A 15,848-nucleotide genomic window follows, 5' to 3' on the forward strand; every position below is an offset into this window, starting at 1 on the left:
CACCATGCAAGCATCAGGGTGACCCGACCCCCAAAGTGCATCTGATGCTACTTTCATTGGCAGCACCCCCTGCAGCCCCCATGCCCCACCTCAATGCATGCATAATACCCCTCCCCCCAACAACCATCACCTCCCCCTTCCCAGGGGACCTACCCCCTAGCACCATGACACCTAACCTAACAGTGCCAGGGCACTGCCTGGCCATGTCCCTCACCAACCTGAGGCTATACTTACCTCCACACTCCCGGTGTGGTCATCACGACTGATTTTTACTTATGAAAGCTAGTAGTGATTCGGGCCAGCGTGACACCATGCTGCTGGGGGGTTAGAATCCAGCGTGGGCAGACACTTGAAGCCGTTTAAATATATTTATATTCATTAAAATTTCTGGAAGTCAGGTTCATGCCCTTTCTGGGTGTGAACCTGATCATGCCACCGGTGGGGTACGGGGAGGATCTCAAAGCAAGATCTCACCGGCACAAATCCCGTAATGGCCCTCTCATGAAATTTAGTGGCCATAACGGCATTTGCACCTGCGGCTTAGACAAAGGGTCATCCAGACTCAAAACGTTAGCCCACTTCTCTCTCCACAGATGCTGTCAGATCTGCTGAAATTGTCCAGTATTTTCTGGTTTTGTTCTGCAGCGTGAACATGATTCACAGTGTCATCAAAATACATATCCCTCAGAAAACTAAAAAATGTTAATAAATCATTGTTTAATGGGATTGTAAAAAATGTTTTTGCTCATCATGCTGATGGATATTATGATAGGCAATGGAAATTTTTAAATTTTGCATGTCTTTACAGTCAAACACATACAGTAAAGTTAGATGTAGAACAAATTTCCCAATATTCTGTTGCAATGACGTGCCACACTCCCAACCTGGACTGAGCATCCAGCAGAGTAATAATATTATATTTTTATATGACCCACACAAGCAGCCATCACAAGATTATTAATTTGGCGCCAAGTTGTGGGCCATTGCTAATATGAACTAGATTATTCTGAGATTTATCATGATCATTTTTCAGACCAGTCACCTGATCTTTGCATTTGGCTTGCAGCCAGCTGCCTGCAGTAGTTTGGCTTCAGACTCCTGATGTGCTTGGGAGAGTTGATTGAATTTTAATTGGTTGTTTTGACATTACTACTCCATAAGGCAGGTTTGGTCAGCATTTGGTAGCTGTAGCGGTCCAAGCTAACTGGACTGATTGACAGGCCACACAAGTGGGAAGGAGATAAGCCAAGTTGCAGAGCAGCTGGCTATGTTCCTTGGCTTTGAGCTCCTTGTACTACTGGGTCTCTCACTGCCAATGTCAGGTGTATCTCACATTTGGTAACAAAAAAGAAAAAAAATCTGCTTGATGGGAGGAATGGGTTTCACTATGAAAGTAAAGTTAACCTCAGGTGAGCTGAAAGGTGACTCAATAAAGGAGCCAATTTGAGATCAGCAGTTTTCCCGCTAGGTGAGAATAGATAATCCTGTTTTGTAGAGGACATTGACACTTATGTGTGTTACTCATAGGGAAAATGGAATAATAATCATTATTGGACCATTGGGGGAGTCAGGCTTTGATGGTGTATGTATACTGTGAATCAGTCATGCTCGACCAATTTTGCAAGATGGCACCCATGTGGAAATTCATTCCCATCTGTATTTTATATATGGTGTGAAAATATTGAGTTTATTTGCATTTCATATTAATCTCACTCTTCATAAAGTTCTATGATCACACTTATAATACAACCTATACATTTGTATTGCATATGCATCCTTCTTCCAGTGGTCAGGCTACAGCACCACTAACTGGAAAATGGTATATTTATATCATGAAGGTTTAGTTTCAATCATAAATTGGACCCAAGAATGTATTATAGGAAGAACAAAATATAAGGACGTTATGTGTGACTTTAGAATGAGAGATTGGATAGATTGGTGCACTCTTGCTTAAATACCCCCATGGCTCTAAGCTCACATCATCTGAATGCTACACTTGTCTTTGATTCCACGTGTACAATGCCACAGGAACTTGTACGGAGATGCTAACACCCATGATTTTCCTTCATTCTCTTATTTTTATTATTTCACTTTGTGTTGGTTGCAATAAAGGTGATGAACAAATTGTACTCGTTCTCAGTTGGGACCAAAGACCATCAGTCTTCTGAAACGTTAACTCTTTCCCCCCTCTTCACAGATGCTGGCAGACCTGTTGAATCTTCCCAGCATGTTCTAGTTTTTATTTCAGATTTCCAGTATCTATATTACTCTTTTTTTTTTGCATTAGTGTTTAACAATGACTTGTTTATCTGCCCACTTTCTGTCCTTGGTCATTTTAAACACCCGTTTTACACATTTAAAAAATAATCATATTGCAGGGAACAAAGTCACCACATCTATTACATTCCCAGACAGCTCGTACAAGTCTCAGCGAGTGATGAGTTTGCCAACACCCGTTATCTTGGAAAGATGGCCAAGAGAAGTAATTTGCACTTGTCCAACACATGCGCTACAAGTGTCCAACTGTGTGCTTTGAAAGTACAGTGAGCAGACAATTTTTTCAGCGACTGAAATCACTGTCACTTTCACCTCACCAGCCTGAGCTCAAGTGATGCTTCTGAACTTAATGCCTTCAGATTTTGCTCTTTTCTTCCCCGTGTTTTTGTTTTATACCAACTGTTCCTTCTATTATCGTCCCGATTGCCTTTCTGCCACTTCAGAAATCTCTATTCAGTTTATCCACCTATTGCTTGTTTCCTTTTCTATGCAGCTTATACTTGAAAATTACTTTGCGTATATTATTTTCCACGTGAATTCGGCCTCAACTGAGCTGTTTTGCAATGTTGAAGGTCTTATTATTGCAAGTTGTTGTTTTCCACTGACTGGGTTGTTGGTGATGCGCCGTGTCCACCTTTGCGGACGAGTTCTCAGTCATTCCAAGTCGGCAGCAACACTGTTTTCGACAGGCCACAAAAATAAACCACAAGTTAGTTAAAGGACAGTCATCTCTTCCAGTACACAGGTCCCAAAGTCTAAATATAATTATAATATTTGACTAGAAGGGGTTACAATTTGTGGCTTACATCATCTGGAGTGTAATACAATTATCATATTTTATAAAAAGTTGATGCCACTTTAAATTTCAAGTTACTGACAAGTATTTTGTCATTATTTTCTCTTTCAGAAAACAAGGATTTTCAAGTCGCCTCTCAGACCTGCTGCATCAAGCAAGCAAACACGAAGCCACACAGAACTTTTTATTGCCTGAACAGATTCCCCCCATCCCATATTTTACGTGTGTACACAAATTGGGCCGTCCTAGCTAATAAAATAGGCGTTGACAAATCTTGGCATATGTTTTACTGGGAAATGTGAAATATGTAGAGATACTTGGGGCCGTGATCTCCAAGCAATTTTGGAAAGAAAATAAGTTTCAGCCGAGTGAGTGAAATATTTAAAATAAAAACAGCTGCGGGTAAGCCTCGCATAAACGTGAAGATGCATATTTTTGAAGTGTGGAGTTTTACTTGAGCGTTCCCGCAATAATGCCGAGGTGAAACTCTGTGATCTGTTGTCTATTTCGGCGAGGCGACAAGAAGCACAGACATCGGCGGCGTTGCAAATGCAGATTTTGCTGCTTGTGCTGGAACTTGAAATTCGTGCAGCATTAAATAGTAACGCGAGAGTTGAAACTTACCTCCTCACTGTACAACTGTCAAAGGACAAGTGGAATCGCGCATGACCCAGGAATAGAGTCTACTGTAAAGGCCCTGAAGATAATAATCTAAACAGAAATTTAAGGTAAGACGCCCGTCTCGGCGGCGGCGGGGCCGGGCAGCTTCCCCCCACTCCCTTTCCCTCTCCTCCCGGGCGCCGCCTCGCCTTTCCCCTCATTTTCTTGGCTTTTACTCTTGCGATTGTCGATCGGCAGGGGCAACTTGAGGCGGCGCAAAGTGCCCCCCTGCCTCTTCCCCCCCCCCTCTCCAGCCGCTTGCGAGCTTTTAGTTCGCCTGATTCTTTAAAATGTCGCCATTTTGCCTGAGCGCTGTTGCAAGCTCATCCTGCTGCCCCGGGGGTGGGGGAAGCTGGAGAAACAATGTATCCGCAGTGGGATTGTTACATTGTGCCTGCCTGCCAGCCGGGGGAGGAAGTTGGCGCTTTGTATGTTAATGAAGGAAGGTGAGAGGTTCGAGCCCGGGGGAGAATGTCGGAACTTCTTGGGCTTTTTCTCTTTTGCCGGGAGCGCGCGCTTTTGCTGGCCGGGCGCGCGGATTCCATGTTGAGGGGCCCGTGCGCGCGCCTGCGAGTTGGGCGCGCGTGCCATGTCTTTCCATCTTCCCACGCACCGCCCAGTGGGTGAGGGCAATGGGCATCGAGCTCGCTTCAGTTCCCAGTGACGGGCCACCCCCAGGGTTTCCCTCCTCGCGTCTCCGCGGTGCCTGAAGTGTTTTCTTTTCTTTTGACGGGCTGCGTGGTGTCGGGCTGGAGGGGGGAAGGAGCCCACCACTTTTCCCTTGGTTGGGTGTTGACTTTGTGGTTTTGTTTTATTGGCCTGGTCACACACGGCACAGCTGTGGACTTGGGAGTGGGTCACTTATATGGTCGGGGCCAAGCGTGACTGTTTATTTTTGAAAAGATGGGATTCTGGTCACTCAGGCTAAAGGGGGATTTCATTGAGGTGTTCAAAAGCTGTGGATGGTTTTGATGGAGCGCACGAGGAGATGGGCCGGATTCTCTGCACCCCCCCCCCCCCCTGTGGTTCTCGGCGCCGCGCCGTTTGCTGGCGGCGGGATTCTATCTTCCCGCCGCTTGTCAATGGGATTTCTCATTGTGACCACCTCCCGTCGCCGGGAAACCCGCGGGCAAGGGTGTGCGGCCGGCGGGTAAAGTGAATCGCAACGACTGGAGAATTCCGGCCACTGTTTCCTCTGGCAAGTGGGTCCGTATGTATACAAAATACTCCACAAAAGAACTAAAGGGAAGGTTAGGAGACTTTTTCACACAGAGGATCATTAAGATCTGGAATGCACGACTGAAAGGGTGGTGGAAGCACAGTCAGTAGAAATGTTCAGAGGCAATTAGACATGTCCTTGAAGAGGACTAATTTGCAGCGTTATGGAAAAAAAGCTGGGACGTGGAATTAAATTGGACAACTCTTTCAAAAAGCTGGCACAGGCATTACAGAATCAATGACCTATGATGTAAGGTGAAATGTGGATTTGCCATGGCAGTAAATTACAGGATACATTATTTTAAAAGGCAGGAGCATATTAGAGTGGATAAAGTGTAGAGCTGGTGGGAAGTTTTAAAAAATAACGGAGGGTGGGCTGCAAAGGTACATTGAAGTGAAGGTCTCAAAGAAGGTCGGTAAATGACAAGGCTAAAGGTGTTGAGATGGGAGTTCTACAAAGCTGAGCATATTGGATCAAGGAGCTAGAGGTACTTGGGTGATTGTGAGAACATAAGTGGATTACGTCAGTTTTGTTAAAGAGGCTGTGGCTCAGCATCACACATGAGGTTGAAGAAAGTGGCAACAGCTTTGAGTTGTTGAGTGAAGCTTGGAAACAATTAGTTTGTTGGAGTAAGAATGAAAAGCAGAACTTGCATTAATTTAGTGCCTTTCACAGCAGTACAGGGGGAGGCATAGGGGTATTGTCACTGTCTAGTAATCCAGACATCCAGAATAATGCCCTGGAGGCCAGGGTTCACATCCCACTGTGGCAGATGATTACATTTGAATTCAATAAAAAATCTGGAATTAGAATGACTTTAATGATATTATGAAACATTGTCGATTGTTGTGGAAACTCGTCTGGTTCACTAAATAAAGAAGGGAAGGAAATCTGGTGTCCTCACCTGATCTAGCCATGGCAATGTGGTTGACTCTTAACTGCCCACTGAAACGTTGTATCAAACTGCTACAAATTCAATAAAAGAATTAAACCGGACAGACCACCCGGCATCAACCTAGGCACCAGAAACAACGGCAAATGCAGCCCTGTGACCCTACAAAGTCCTCCTTACTAAAATCTGGGGGGGCTTGTGCCAAAATTGTCTCACAGACAAATCAAGCACCAGCCTGCAATAGTCATACTCACGGAAGCATACCTTGCAGATAATGTCCCAGCCATCACATTCTCGGGGTGTGTCGCACCGGCAGCACAGACCCAGCAGAGGTGGCTGCACAGGGGCCATACAGTCAGGAGGGGGGTGACCTGGGACCGCACAAAGTTTATGGCATGAGATCCAACATGGTGAAGGAGACCAGCTGATTACCACATACTGCCAGCTTCCACCCAACTCCACACTCAGCTGATAAATCAGTGCTCCTCCGTATTGTACACCACTTGGAGGAAGCGCTGCTGGTGACGAGCGCAAAATATACTCTGGTTGGGGGTCTTCAATGTTCCTCACCAAGAGTGGTTTGGTAGCATCACCACAGACCGAGCTGGCCGAGCCCTAAAGGACATAGCTGTTAGACTGGAGCTGCAGCAATCAACAAGAGGGAAAAACATACTTGACCTCATCCTCACCACCCTGTCTGCCACAGTGTATTTGTCCAGACAGTATTGGTAGGAATGACAACCACACAGTCCTTGTGGAGATGAAGTCCCAACTTCACTTTGAGGATGCCTTTCATTGTGTTGTGTGGGATTACCACTGTACTAAGTGGAATCGACTTTTAATATTTCTAACAACTCAAGTTGAGGTGCCGTGGGCCATCGACAGAAGCAGAAATGTACTCAACCACAATCTGTAACCTTGTGGTCTGGCATATCCTCAATCCTGCCATTACCACCAAACCAAGGAATCAACCCTGGTTCACTGAAGAGCGCAGGAGGCATGTCAGGAGCAAAACCAGGCATACATAAAAAGGAGATGTCAACCTGGTGAAGTTAGAATACAGGACTACTTGCATGCCAAACAGCATAATCAGCAAGTAATAGACAGATCTAAGTAATTCCACTGGATTAGATCTAAGCTCTGTAGTCCTGCCACATCCTGCCATGAAAGGTGGTGGAGAATTCAATCAACACACTGGAGGACGAGGCTGCACAGATACCTCCATTCTCAATGATGGAGGAGCCCAGCACATTGGTGTAAGGGATGAGGCTGAAGCATTCACAGTCTTCAGCTAATTCGATTCACTACGTGTGATATCAAAAAACAGCAAATGGCACTGGATACTGCAAAAAGCTGTGGGCCCTGACAACATTCCAGCAGTAGTCCTGAAGACTTTTGTTCCAGAACTTGCTGCGCCCCTAGCTAAGCTGTTCCAGTACAGCTACAATACTGGCATCTACCCGGCTATGTGGAAAATTGCCCAGGTGTCCTGTACATAAACAGCAGGCCAAATTCAACCTGGCCAATCACTGCCCCATTAGTCTACTCTAAATCATCAGTAAGGTGATTGAAGGGCCACCAACTGTGCAGTCAAGTGACATTTGCTTAACAATAACCTGTTCACTGATGCTCCATTTGGAATCTGCAAAGGTCACTCTGTTCCCGACCTCATTGCAACCTTGCTTCCAACATGGACAAAAAAGCTGAAGTCCAAAGGTGAGGTGAAAGTGACTGCGCTGAAATCAAAGCAGCATTTGACCGACTGTCTAAAGCAGCCCACGGGATAAGCACCCCTTCCGCAAACATTCACTCTCTCCACCACCGTGGCAGTAGTGTGGTTTAAAAAAATTATTTTTTATTCATTTACGGGCTGTGGGCTTCGCTGGTAGGCCAGTATTTAATGCCCAACCCTAGTTGCCCTTCAGAAGGTGGCGGTGAGTTGCTTTCTTGAACCGCTGCAGTCCTTGAGGTATAGGTACCCGCACTGCTGTTAGGGTGAGATTTCCAGGATTTTGCCCCAGCAACAGTGAAGGAATGGTGATATATTTGCAAGTTAGGATGGTGAGTGACTTGGAAGGGTACCTCTAGGTGGTGGAGTTCCCAGGTATCTGCTGCTCTTGTCATTCTAGATGGTAGTGGGTTTGGAAGGTGCTGTCAAGGAACCTTAGTGAGTTACTGCAGTGCATCTTGTAGATGGTATACACGGTTGCCACTGTTCGTCAGTGGAGGTTTGTGGAGGGGGAGCAATCAAGCGGGGCTGTTTTGTTTTGGATGGTGCCAAGCTTCTTGAGTGTTGTTGGAGCCGCACTCATCCAGGCAAGTGGAAACTATTCCATTACACTCCTGACTTATGCCTTGTAGATGGTGGACAGGCTTTGAGGGGTCTGCATGTAAGTTACTCGCCAGAGGATTCCCAGCCTGTGACCTGCCCAGGTAGCCACGTTATTAATATGGCTAGCCAGGTTCAGTTTCTGATCAGTGTTAACCCCCAGGATGTTGATTGTGGGGGATTCAGCAATGGCAATGCCATTGAATGTCAAGAGGCGATGGGTAGATCTTCTCTTGTAGGAGATGGTCGTTACCTGGCACTTGTGTGGCGCAAATATAACTTGCCACTTGTCAGCCCAAGCCTGGATATTGTCCAGGTCTTGCTGCATTTGGACATGGACTGCTTCGTTATCTGAGGAATCGCACATGGCGCTGAACATTGTGCATTCATCCACAAGATCCCCACTTCTGACCTTATGATGGAAGGGAGGTCATTGTTCAAGCAGCTAAAGATAGTTGGGCCAGGGCAGCACAGTGGCACAGTGGTTAGCATTGCTGCCTCACGGCACCGAGGTCCCAGGTTCGATCCCGGCTCTGGGTCACTGTCCATGTGGTGTTTGCACATTCTCCCTGTGTTTGCGTGGGTTTTGCCCCCACAATCCAAAGATGTGCACTGTAGGTGGATTGGCCACGCTAAATTGCCCCTTAACTGGGAAAAATGAATTGGGTACTCTAAACTTATTTTTAAAAAAGATAGTTGGGCCTAAGACACTACCCCGAGAAACTCCTGCAGGGATATCCTGGAGCTGAGATGATTGACCTCCAACCACCACAACCATTTTCCTTTGTGCCAGGTATGACTCCAACCAGCGGAGAGATTGCCCCCTGATTCCCATTGACTTCAATGACACGCTCACCTCACCTCTGGCATTCAACTTTTTTGCCCATGTTTTAAAAAAATTTTAGTGTATTCATTAATTTTTTTTTCGAATTAAGGGGCAATTTAGCATGGCCAATCCACCTACAATGCACATCTTTGGGTTGTGGGGATGAAACCCACGCAAACACAGGGAGAATATGAAAACTCCACATGGCCAGTGACCCAGAGCTGGGATCAAACCTGGGACCTCGGCGCCGTGAGGCAACAGAGCTAACCCACTGCGTCACCGTGCTGCCCCTTTGCCCATGTTTGAATGAGGTCAGGAGCTGAGTGACCCTGGCAGAACCCAAACTGAGCATCCGTGAGCAGGTTATTGCTGAGTAAAAGCACTATTGATGACTCCTTCCATCACTTTGCTGATGATGGAGAGTGGGCTGATGGGGTGATAATTGACTGGTTTGAATTTGCCCTGTTTCTTGTGTACAGGCCACACCTAGGCAATTTTCCACATTGCCGGGTGGATGCCAGTGTTGTAGCTGTACTGGAACAGCTTGGCTGGTGGTCGGCAATTCTGGAGCACAAGTCTTCAGTACTATTGCCGGACGATTGTCAGGGCACATAGCCATTCCCGTAACAGCCTCCCCGAACAGGCGCCGGAATGTGGCGACTAGGGGCTTTTCACAGTAACTTCATTTGAAGCCTACTTGTGACAATAAGCGATTTTCATTTCATTTTTCATTTCATTTCATTGCAGTATCCAGTGGCTTCAGCCATTTCTTGACATCACGTGGAGTGAATCATATTGGCTGAAGACTGACATCTGTGATGTTGGGACCTCCAAAGGAGACCGAGATGCAACATCCACTCGGCCTTTTTGGCTGAAGATCGTTGCGAATGCCTCAGCCTGGTCTTTTGCACATATAGATCATAGATCATAGAATTTACAGTGCTGAAGGAGGCCATTTGGCCCATCGAGTCTGCACCGGCCCTTACAAAGAGCACCCTACTCAAGCCCACATATCTACCCTATCCCCATAACCTCCACTTAACATTTTTGGACACTCTGGGCAATTTAGCATGGCTAATCCACCTAACCCGCACATCTTTGGATTGTGGGAGGAAACCGGAGCACCTGGAGGAAACCCACGCAGACACGGGGAGAACGTGCAGACTCCATACAGATAGTGACCCAGCTGGGAATCGAACCTGGGACCCTGGCGCTGTGAAGCAACTGTGCTAACCACTGTGCTACCCATATGTGCTGGGCTCCTGCAGCATTGAGGTTAGGGATATTTGTGGAGCCTCCTCCTCCAGTGAGTTGTTTAATTGTCCACCAGCATTCACAGCTGGATGTGGTAGGACTGCAGAGCTAAGGTCTGATGCGTGCTTTGCGGGATTGCTTAGCTCTGTCTAATACTTGCTGCTTTTGCTGTTTGGCACACGAGAGGTCCTGTGCTGTAGCTTCACCAGGTTGACACCTCATTTTTCGGTATGTCTGATGCTGCACCTGGCATGTTCTCCTGTACTCTTAATTGAACTAGGGTTGATCCCCTGGCTTGGGGGTAATGGTAGAGTGGGGGAATATGCCGGGCCCTGAGGTTGCAGATTGTGGTTGAATATAATTCTGCTGCTGCTGATGGCCCACAATGCCTCGTGGCTGCCCAGTTTTAAGATACTAGATCTGTTTGAAGTCGATCCCATTTAGCACGGTGGTAGTGCCACACAACACGATGGAGGGTATTCTCAATATAAAGAGGAGAATTCATCTCCACAAGGATTGTGCGGTGGTCACTTCTGCCGATACTGTCATGGACAGATGCATTTGCAGCAGGCAGATTGGTGAGGATGAGGTCAGGTATGGTTTTCTCTCTTGTTGGTTCCCTCACCACCTGTTGCAGTCCCAGTCGAGCAGCTATGTCCTTTAGGACCCTGCCAGCTCGGTCTGTGGTGGTACTACTGAGCCAGTCTTGGTGATGGACATTGAAGTCCTCCACCCAGAGCCTATTCTGCACCTTTGCCTCCCTCCGTGTTTCTTCTAAGTGGTGTTCAACATGGAGGAGTACTAATTCATGAACTGATGGTGGCCGGTACGTGGTAACCAGCAGGAGGTTCCTTACCCCTGTTTAACCGAAACCAAGGGCAGCACGGTGGCGCAGTGGTTAGCACTGCTGCCTTATGGCGCTGATGACCCAGGTTCGATCCCAGCCTTGGGTCACTGTCCATGTGGAGTTGCACATTCTCCTCACAAACGAAAAGATGTGCAGGGTAGGTGGATTGGCCACACTAAATTACCCCTTAATTGCAAAAGAAATAATTGGATACTCTAAATTTATAAAAGAAAACTTGAAGCAATGAGACTTCATGGGGTCTTGAGTTAATGTTGAGGACTCCCAGGGCAACTCCCTCCCGACTGTATACCACTGTGCTGCCACCTCTGCTGGGTCTGCCCTGCTGGTGACACAGGATATACTCAGGAATGGTGATAGTGGTGTCTGGGACGTTGTATATAAGGTATTATTCTGTGAGCATGACTGTGAGGCTGTTGCTTAACTCGTCGGTTTATCCTCTCCCAACTTTGGCACAATCCCCCAGATGTTAGTAAGGAAGACTTTGCAGGGCCGACAGAGTTGGGTTTGCTGTTGGCGTTTCCAGTGCCGGGTGTTCTGCCTGGTTTCATTCCTTTTTTGTGTCTTTGTAACGATTGAATACAACTGGGTGGCTTGCTCGGCCTATTCAGAGGGCATTTAAGAGTCAACCACATTGCTGTGGGTCTGAGGAATTCAACAAGGTTCCTTCTGCGCACTTTCCAAATCCACAACTGCTACCATGGAGAAGGACAAGTGAAGCAGACACATGGAAACACCACCACCTGGAGGTTCCCCTCCAAGTCACTCATACTGAGTTTGAAATATATTGCCTTTCCTTCACTGTCGCTGGGTTAAAATCCTAACAGCACTGTTGATGTGTCTACACCACAGGGACTGCAGGAGTTCAAGAAAGCAGCTTACCATCACCTTCTCAAGGGCAATTAGTGATGGACAAGAAATGCTAACCTAGCCAGTGATGCCCACATCCGTAATTGAATAAAGTTATTATTTATTTGAACAGACAGAAGCATTGTTTGGATTCTCTGTGTATTCCAGTTTCTCTTTATGCATTTACATTCTTCAAATCTTCGCCACCCCATCTAATATCCAATGCTTCACTCTACCCCATTACAGATTCTCAGTCCTCCTCTCCTTCAGCTAACTTTCTCAACTCTGCCACAACCCAAATGATATTCCCAGCCAACTATCATTTCTGCCTGCCATCTTCACTGTAAAAGATAGTAGGGAAAGAACAGGGTACATTAAAAGGACTAAGGCATTGTACATGAACGTGTGGAGCATTCAAAATAAAATGGATGAATTAGCTGCACAGATAGATGGCAAGGGATATGATATAGATGGGATTACGGAGACATGGCTCCAAGGTGACCAAGGATGGGAACTAAACATTGAGGGCTATTCAGTTTTTAGGAAGGACAGACAAAAAGGAATAGGTGGTGGAGTTGCATTGTTGATTAAAGAAGATATTGACACAATATTGAGGAACGATATTGGTACAGATGATGTGGAATCTGGGTAGAGTTAAGAAACATCAAGGGGCAAAAAATGTTTGTAGGGAGGGTATACAGACCAAACTGCATTGGTAATGTTGGGAATAGCATTAAACAGGAAATCGGAGATGCATGTGATAAAGGAACATCTGTGATTAAGGGTGACTTTAATCTGCATGTAGATTGGGTGAGTCAAATTAGACACAGTACAATAGAGGAGCAATTTCTGGAGTGTATACGGGGTGGTTTTCTGGACCAGTCTGTTGAGGAACCAACAAGGGAAAAGGCCATCTTGGACTGGGTGTTGTGCAATGAGAAAGGATTAGTTGGCATGTTAAGGAATGGGTTAAGAAACATTCCAATTAGATGTCTGAAGGGCCTGTACTGCGCTGTATCGTTCTATGTTCTATGTTCTATGTCTCATTGATTCAATAATTGGCACTGACATGTAATGAGGCTACAGGTGGCCTTGGAGGCATGTGATGTGATGATAGAGTTTGGTGCTGAGTGTGTTCAAAGAAAAATAAAGGTGTTTGGGAAAAGGAGCAGAACTCTTGACTCTTTACTCAACAGCAGCCAGAGGCTAACATTGGTAGCAGAGAATGGTTACGATCCATTGACCTCTGGGTTATGGGCCCAGCACGCCTCCGCTGTGCAACTCTGCTGTGTGTGGAATTGACTGGTTAAAATGTTACCCGGACTCTTTGAATGCTGAAAATATGAACAAGGTTAAGGAATTTGAAAGTTCCACACATTTCAGGTTTGGTGCTGAAAAGAGTGGTGATCTCTTGCAATATTGCCGGAGAAAATCATTTCATTAGCACGAATGTTGTATCTAGCGAGATACCTTTGCTTCGGAGCAGACCGTTGACGAAGAAAGCACACATGAAGCTGGATTTGGAACAGGATAAGGCAACAGTTTTTGGAAAGACGGTGGACTTACAATTTACACAGTCGGGACACTATTGTATTCCATTACTACAAAGGGACTACAATTAGCTCTGCCTTTGCTGAGCATTTAAATGTATTACATAGCAGTAGAAAAGCTTTTTTGGAGGCAGAAGTCTCTGAAAGAATTCGCAGAGCTTTAAGGCATAGTGTACGGCCATCAAATACCGTTTTTCAGCAAGAAGACATAGGATACTCCAAGAGAGACAATTTTAATGAATGGAAAGGCCCAGGGAAGATCATAGCCACAGATGGCAAAACAATTATTTTGCAACATGGCAATCAGACTGTTCGGGTACATTTATCAAGGGTAATGGGGACAGATTACAAATTTTCATGTTTACACAGAGCAGACAGACATGATGAGGAACCAGGGTCACCTAGTAAGCGTGTGTTACAGAACTATGAGGACCAGTTAACTGATATAGACAGGGTTTCTGTAGAGGAACACAATACTTCTGATGAATTAGAACAGGCCATTTTTCCCAAAGGACAACTGCCAAAAGTTGGTACAAAAGTGACATACTTGCCTGAAGGGTCTAGTCAATGGAAGGATGCAACTGTTGTTAGTAGAGCAGGGAAGTATAAACACTTGTTGAATGTTTAGCATTCAGGGGAGGGTGTTAAGGCAATGGATTGGGAACACAAAGTTCAAACATGGAGGGCACGGTATCGCAGTGCCAGTTCAAATAGTACATCGGATAGTGAACAGATTTGCGGGAAAAGGTCAAGAACTATTGAAAGGACATCCCACAACAGAAGGGAAAGGTCAAGCAGTAGCAGTACAGAACGAGATACCAGGCGGGACAGGGAACGTAGTTTGTCAAGGTCTCGGAAAGCAGATCCAGCAATGTTTTACTGGCACCATAAGGGAAATCTTTCTGGCACCTTTATGATGCATGTCGATGATTTTTTGTGGGGTGGGACTAGCGATTTCGAAGCTATTGTAATCTCTGGGTTGAGGAAAGAATTCAGGGTTGGAAGTCAGGCTTCGATGCATTTAAATATATTGGACTGGAAATCGGACAGATTAATTTAGGGGCAACTTTACGTCAACATTCTTATTTGGAGAGCATCAGCCCAATAGCAGTGAGTTGTAGTCGGGTTTCACAAAAAGACTCAGTGGTTTCAAAGATGGAAAAAGAGCAACTGCAAAGTTTAATTGGGCAACTGAATTGGTTAGGTAGACAGACTAGACCGGACGCTAGTTTTGATGTCTTAGAGTTGAGTACAAAAATGAATGATCCTAAAGTGGAAGACATAATGAGGGCAAATAAACTAAAAATGCAGGAGTGTGTTTTGAGGTTCCCGGTTTTAGGTGACTCATAGTTTACAGTGATGCGTCCTATGCAAATTTATGTGATGGCGTTTCAAGCGCAGGAGGTTTTATAATTTTCCTTATGGGGAACAGTGGTAAATGTTGCCCTCTTGTGTGGGAAACAAAGAAAATAAGGAGAGTGGTCAAAAGCACTTTGGCTGCTGAGACTTTCAGCCTTGTAGAGGCAGTTGATATGGCCTTTTACATATCTCAGATATTGACAGACATTTTGGGATTTGGAGTGTCACATTGACAATAAATCCCTGTGGGAAAATGTGCACTCTACAAAAAGTGTCAATGAGAAAAGGCTAAGGATAGACATTGCAACTTTGAAGTAGATGTTGGACAGAGGGGAGATAACAATTAAATGGGTCGACAGTAGCTATCAATTATCTGACTATTTAATGAAAAGAGGGGCTAGTTCACAGAACCTTTTGGATATTGTTAATGAAGGGAGGTGCAGCACGGTGGCACAGTGGGTTAGCCCAGATGCCTCACGGCGCCGAGGTCCCAGGTTCGATCCTGGCTCTGAGTCACTGCCCGTGTGGAGTTTGCACATTCTCTCCGTGTCTGCGTGGGTCTCGCCCCCACAACCCAACAGATGTGCAGGTTAGGTGGATTGGCCACGCTAAATTGCCCCTTAATTGGAAAATAATGAATTGGGTGCTCAAAATTTTTTTTTTAAATGAAGTGCCTGTTTCTGTGACTGTTTGTTTTGTTTTCCTTCCAAAAAAAAAGGAGGGAAATTGCCTGTGTTTTTGAGCTTCTTGTAATTTTGTTTTCACCAAATTATTTATTTTCTCCAACAATGGGGAGACTGTTAAGGAATGGGTTAAGAAACATTCCAATTAGATGTCTCATTGATTCAATAATTGGCACTGACATGTAAAGAGGCTACAGGTGGCCTTGGAGGCATGTGATGTGATGATAGAGTTTGGTGCTGAGTGTGTTCAAAGAAAAATAAAGGTGTTTGGGAAAAGGAGCAGAACTCT

The 15,848-nt window shown here is 45.6% G+C and overlaps 1 protein-coding gene across 4 annotated transcripts in view; it reads left to right on the forward strand.

The window, feature by feature from the left end:
- Positions 1-3,248: 3,248 nt before the first annotated feature.
- znf512b (zinc finger protein 512B) overlaps positions 3,249-15,848 on the forward strand; it is a 189,959-nt gene continuing 177,359 nt past the window's right edge. For 2 of the 4 annotated variants that reach the window (XM_072514868.1, XM_072514871.1), the window contains exon 1: positions 4,038-4,179. In XM_072514868.1, coding sequence (XP_072370969.1) covers positions 4,164-4,179 — 16 coding nt within the window. In that variant the 5' untranslated portion in view covers positions 4,038-4,163. Of the gene's footprint in view, positions 3,802-4,036; positions 4,180-15,848 lie in introns of those variants that run through there. The other 2 variants (XM_072514869.1, XM_072514872.1) reach the window with 2 other exon arrangements.

The sequence above is a fragment of the Scyliorhinus torazame genome, chromosome 8 (assembly GCF_047496885.1).
Source record: "Scyliorhinus torazame isolate Kashiwa2021f chromosome 8, sScyTor2.1, whole genome shotgun sequence".
Lineage (NCBI taxonomy): Eukaryota > Metazoa > Chordata > Chondrichthyes > Carcharhiniformes > Scyliorhinidae > Scyliorhinus > Scyliorhinus torazame.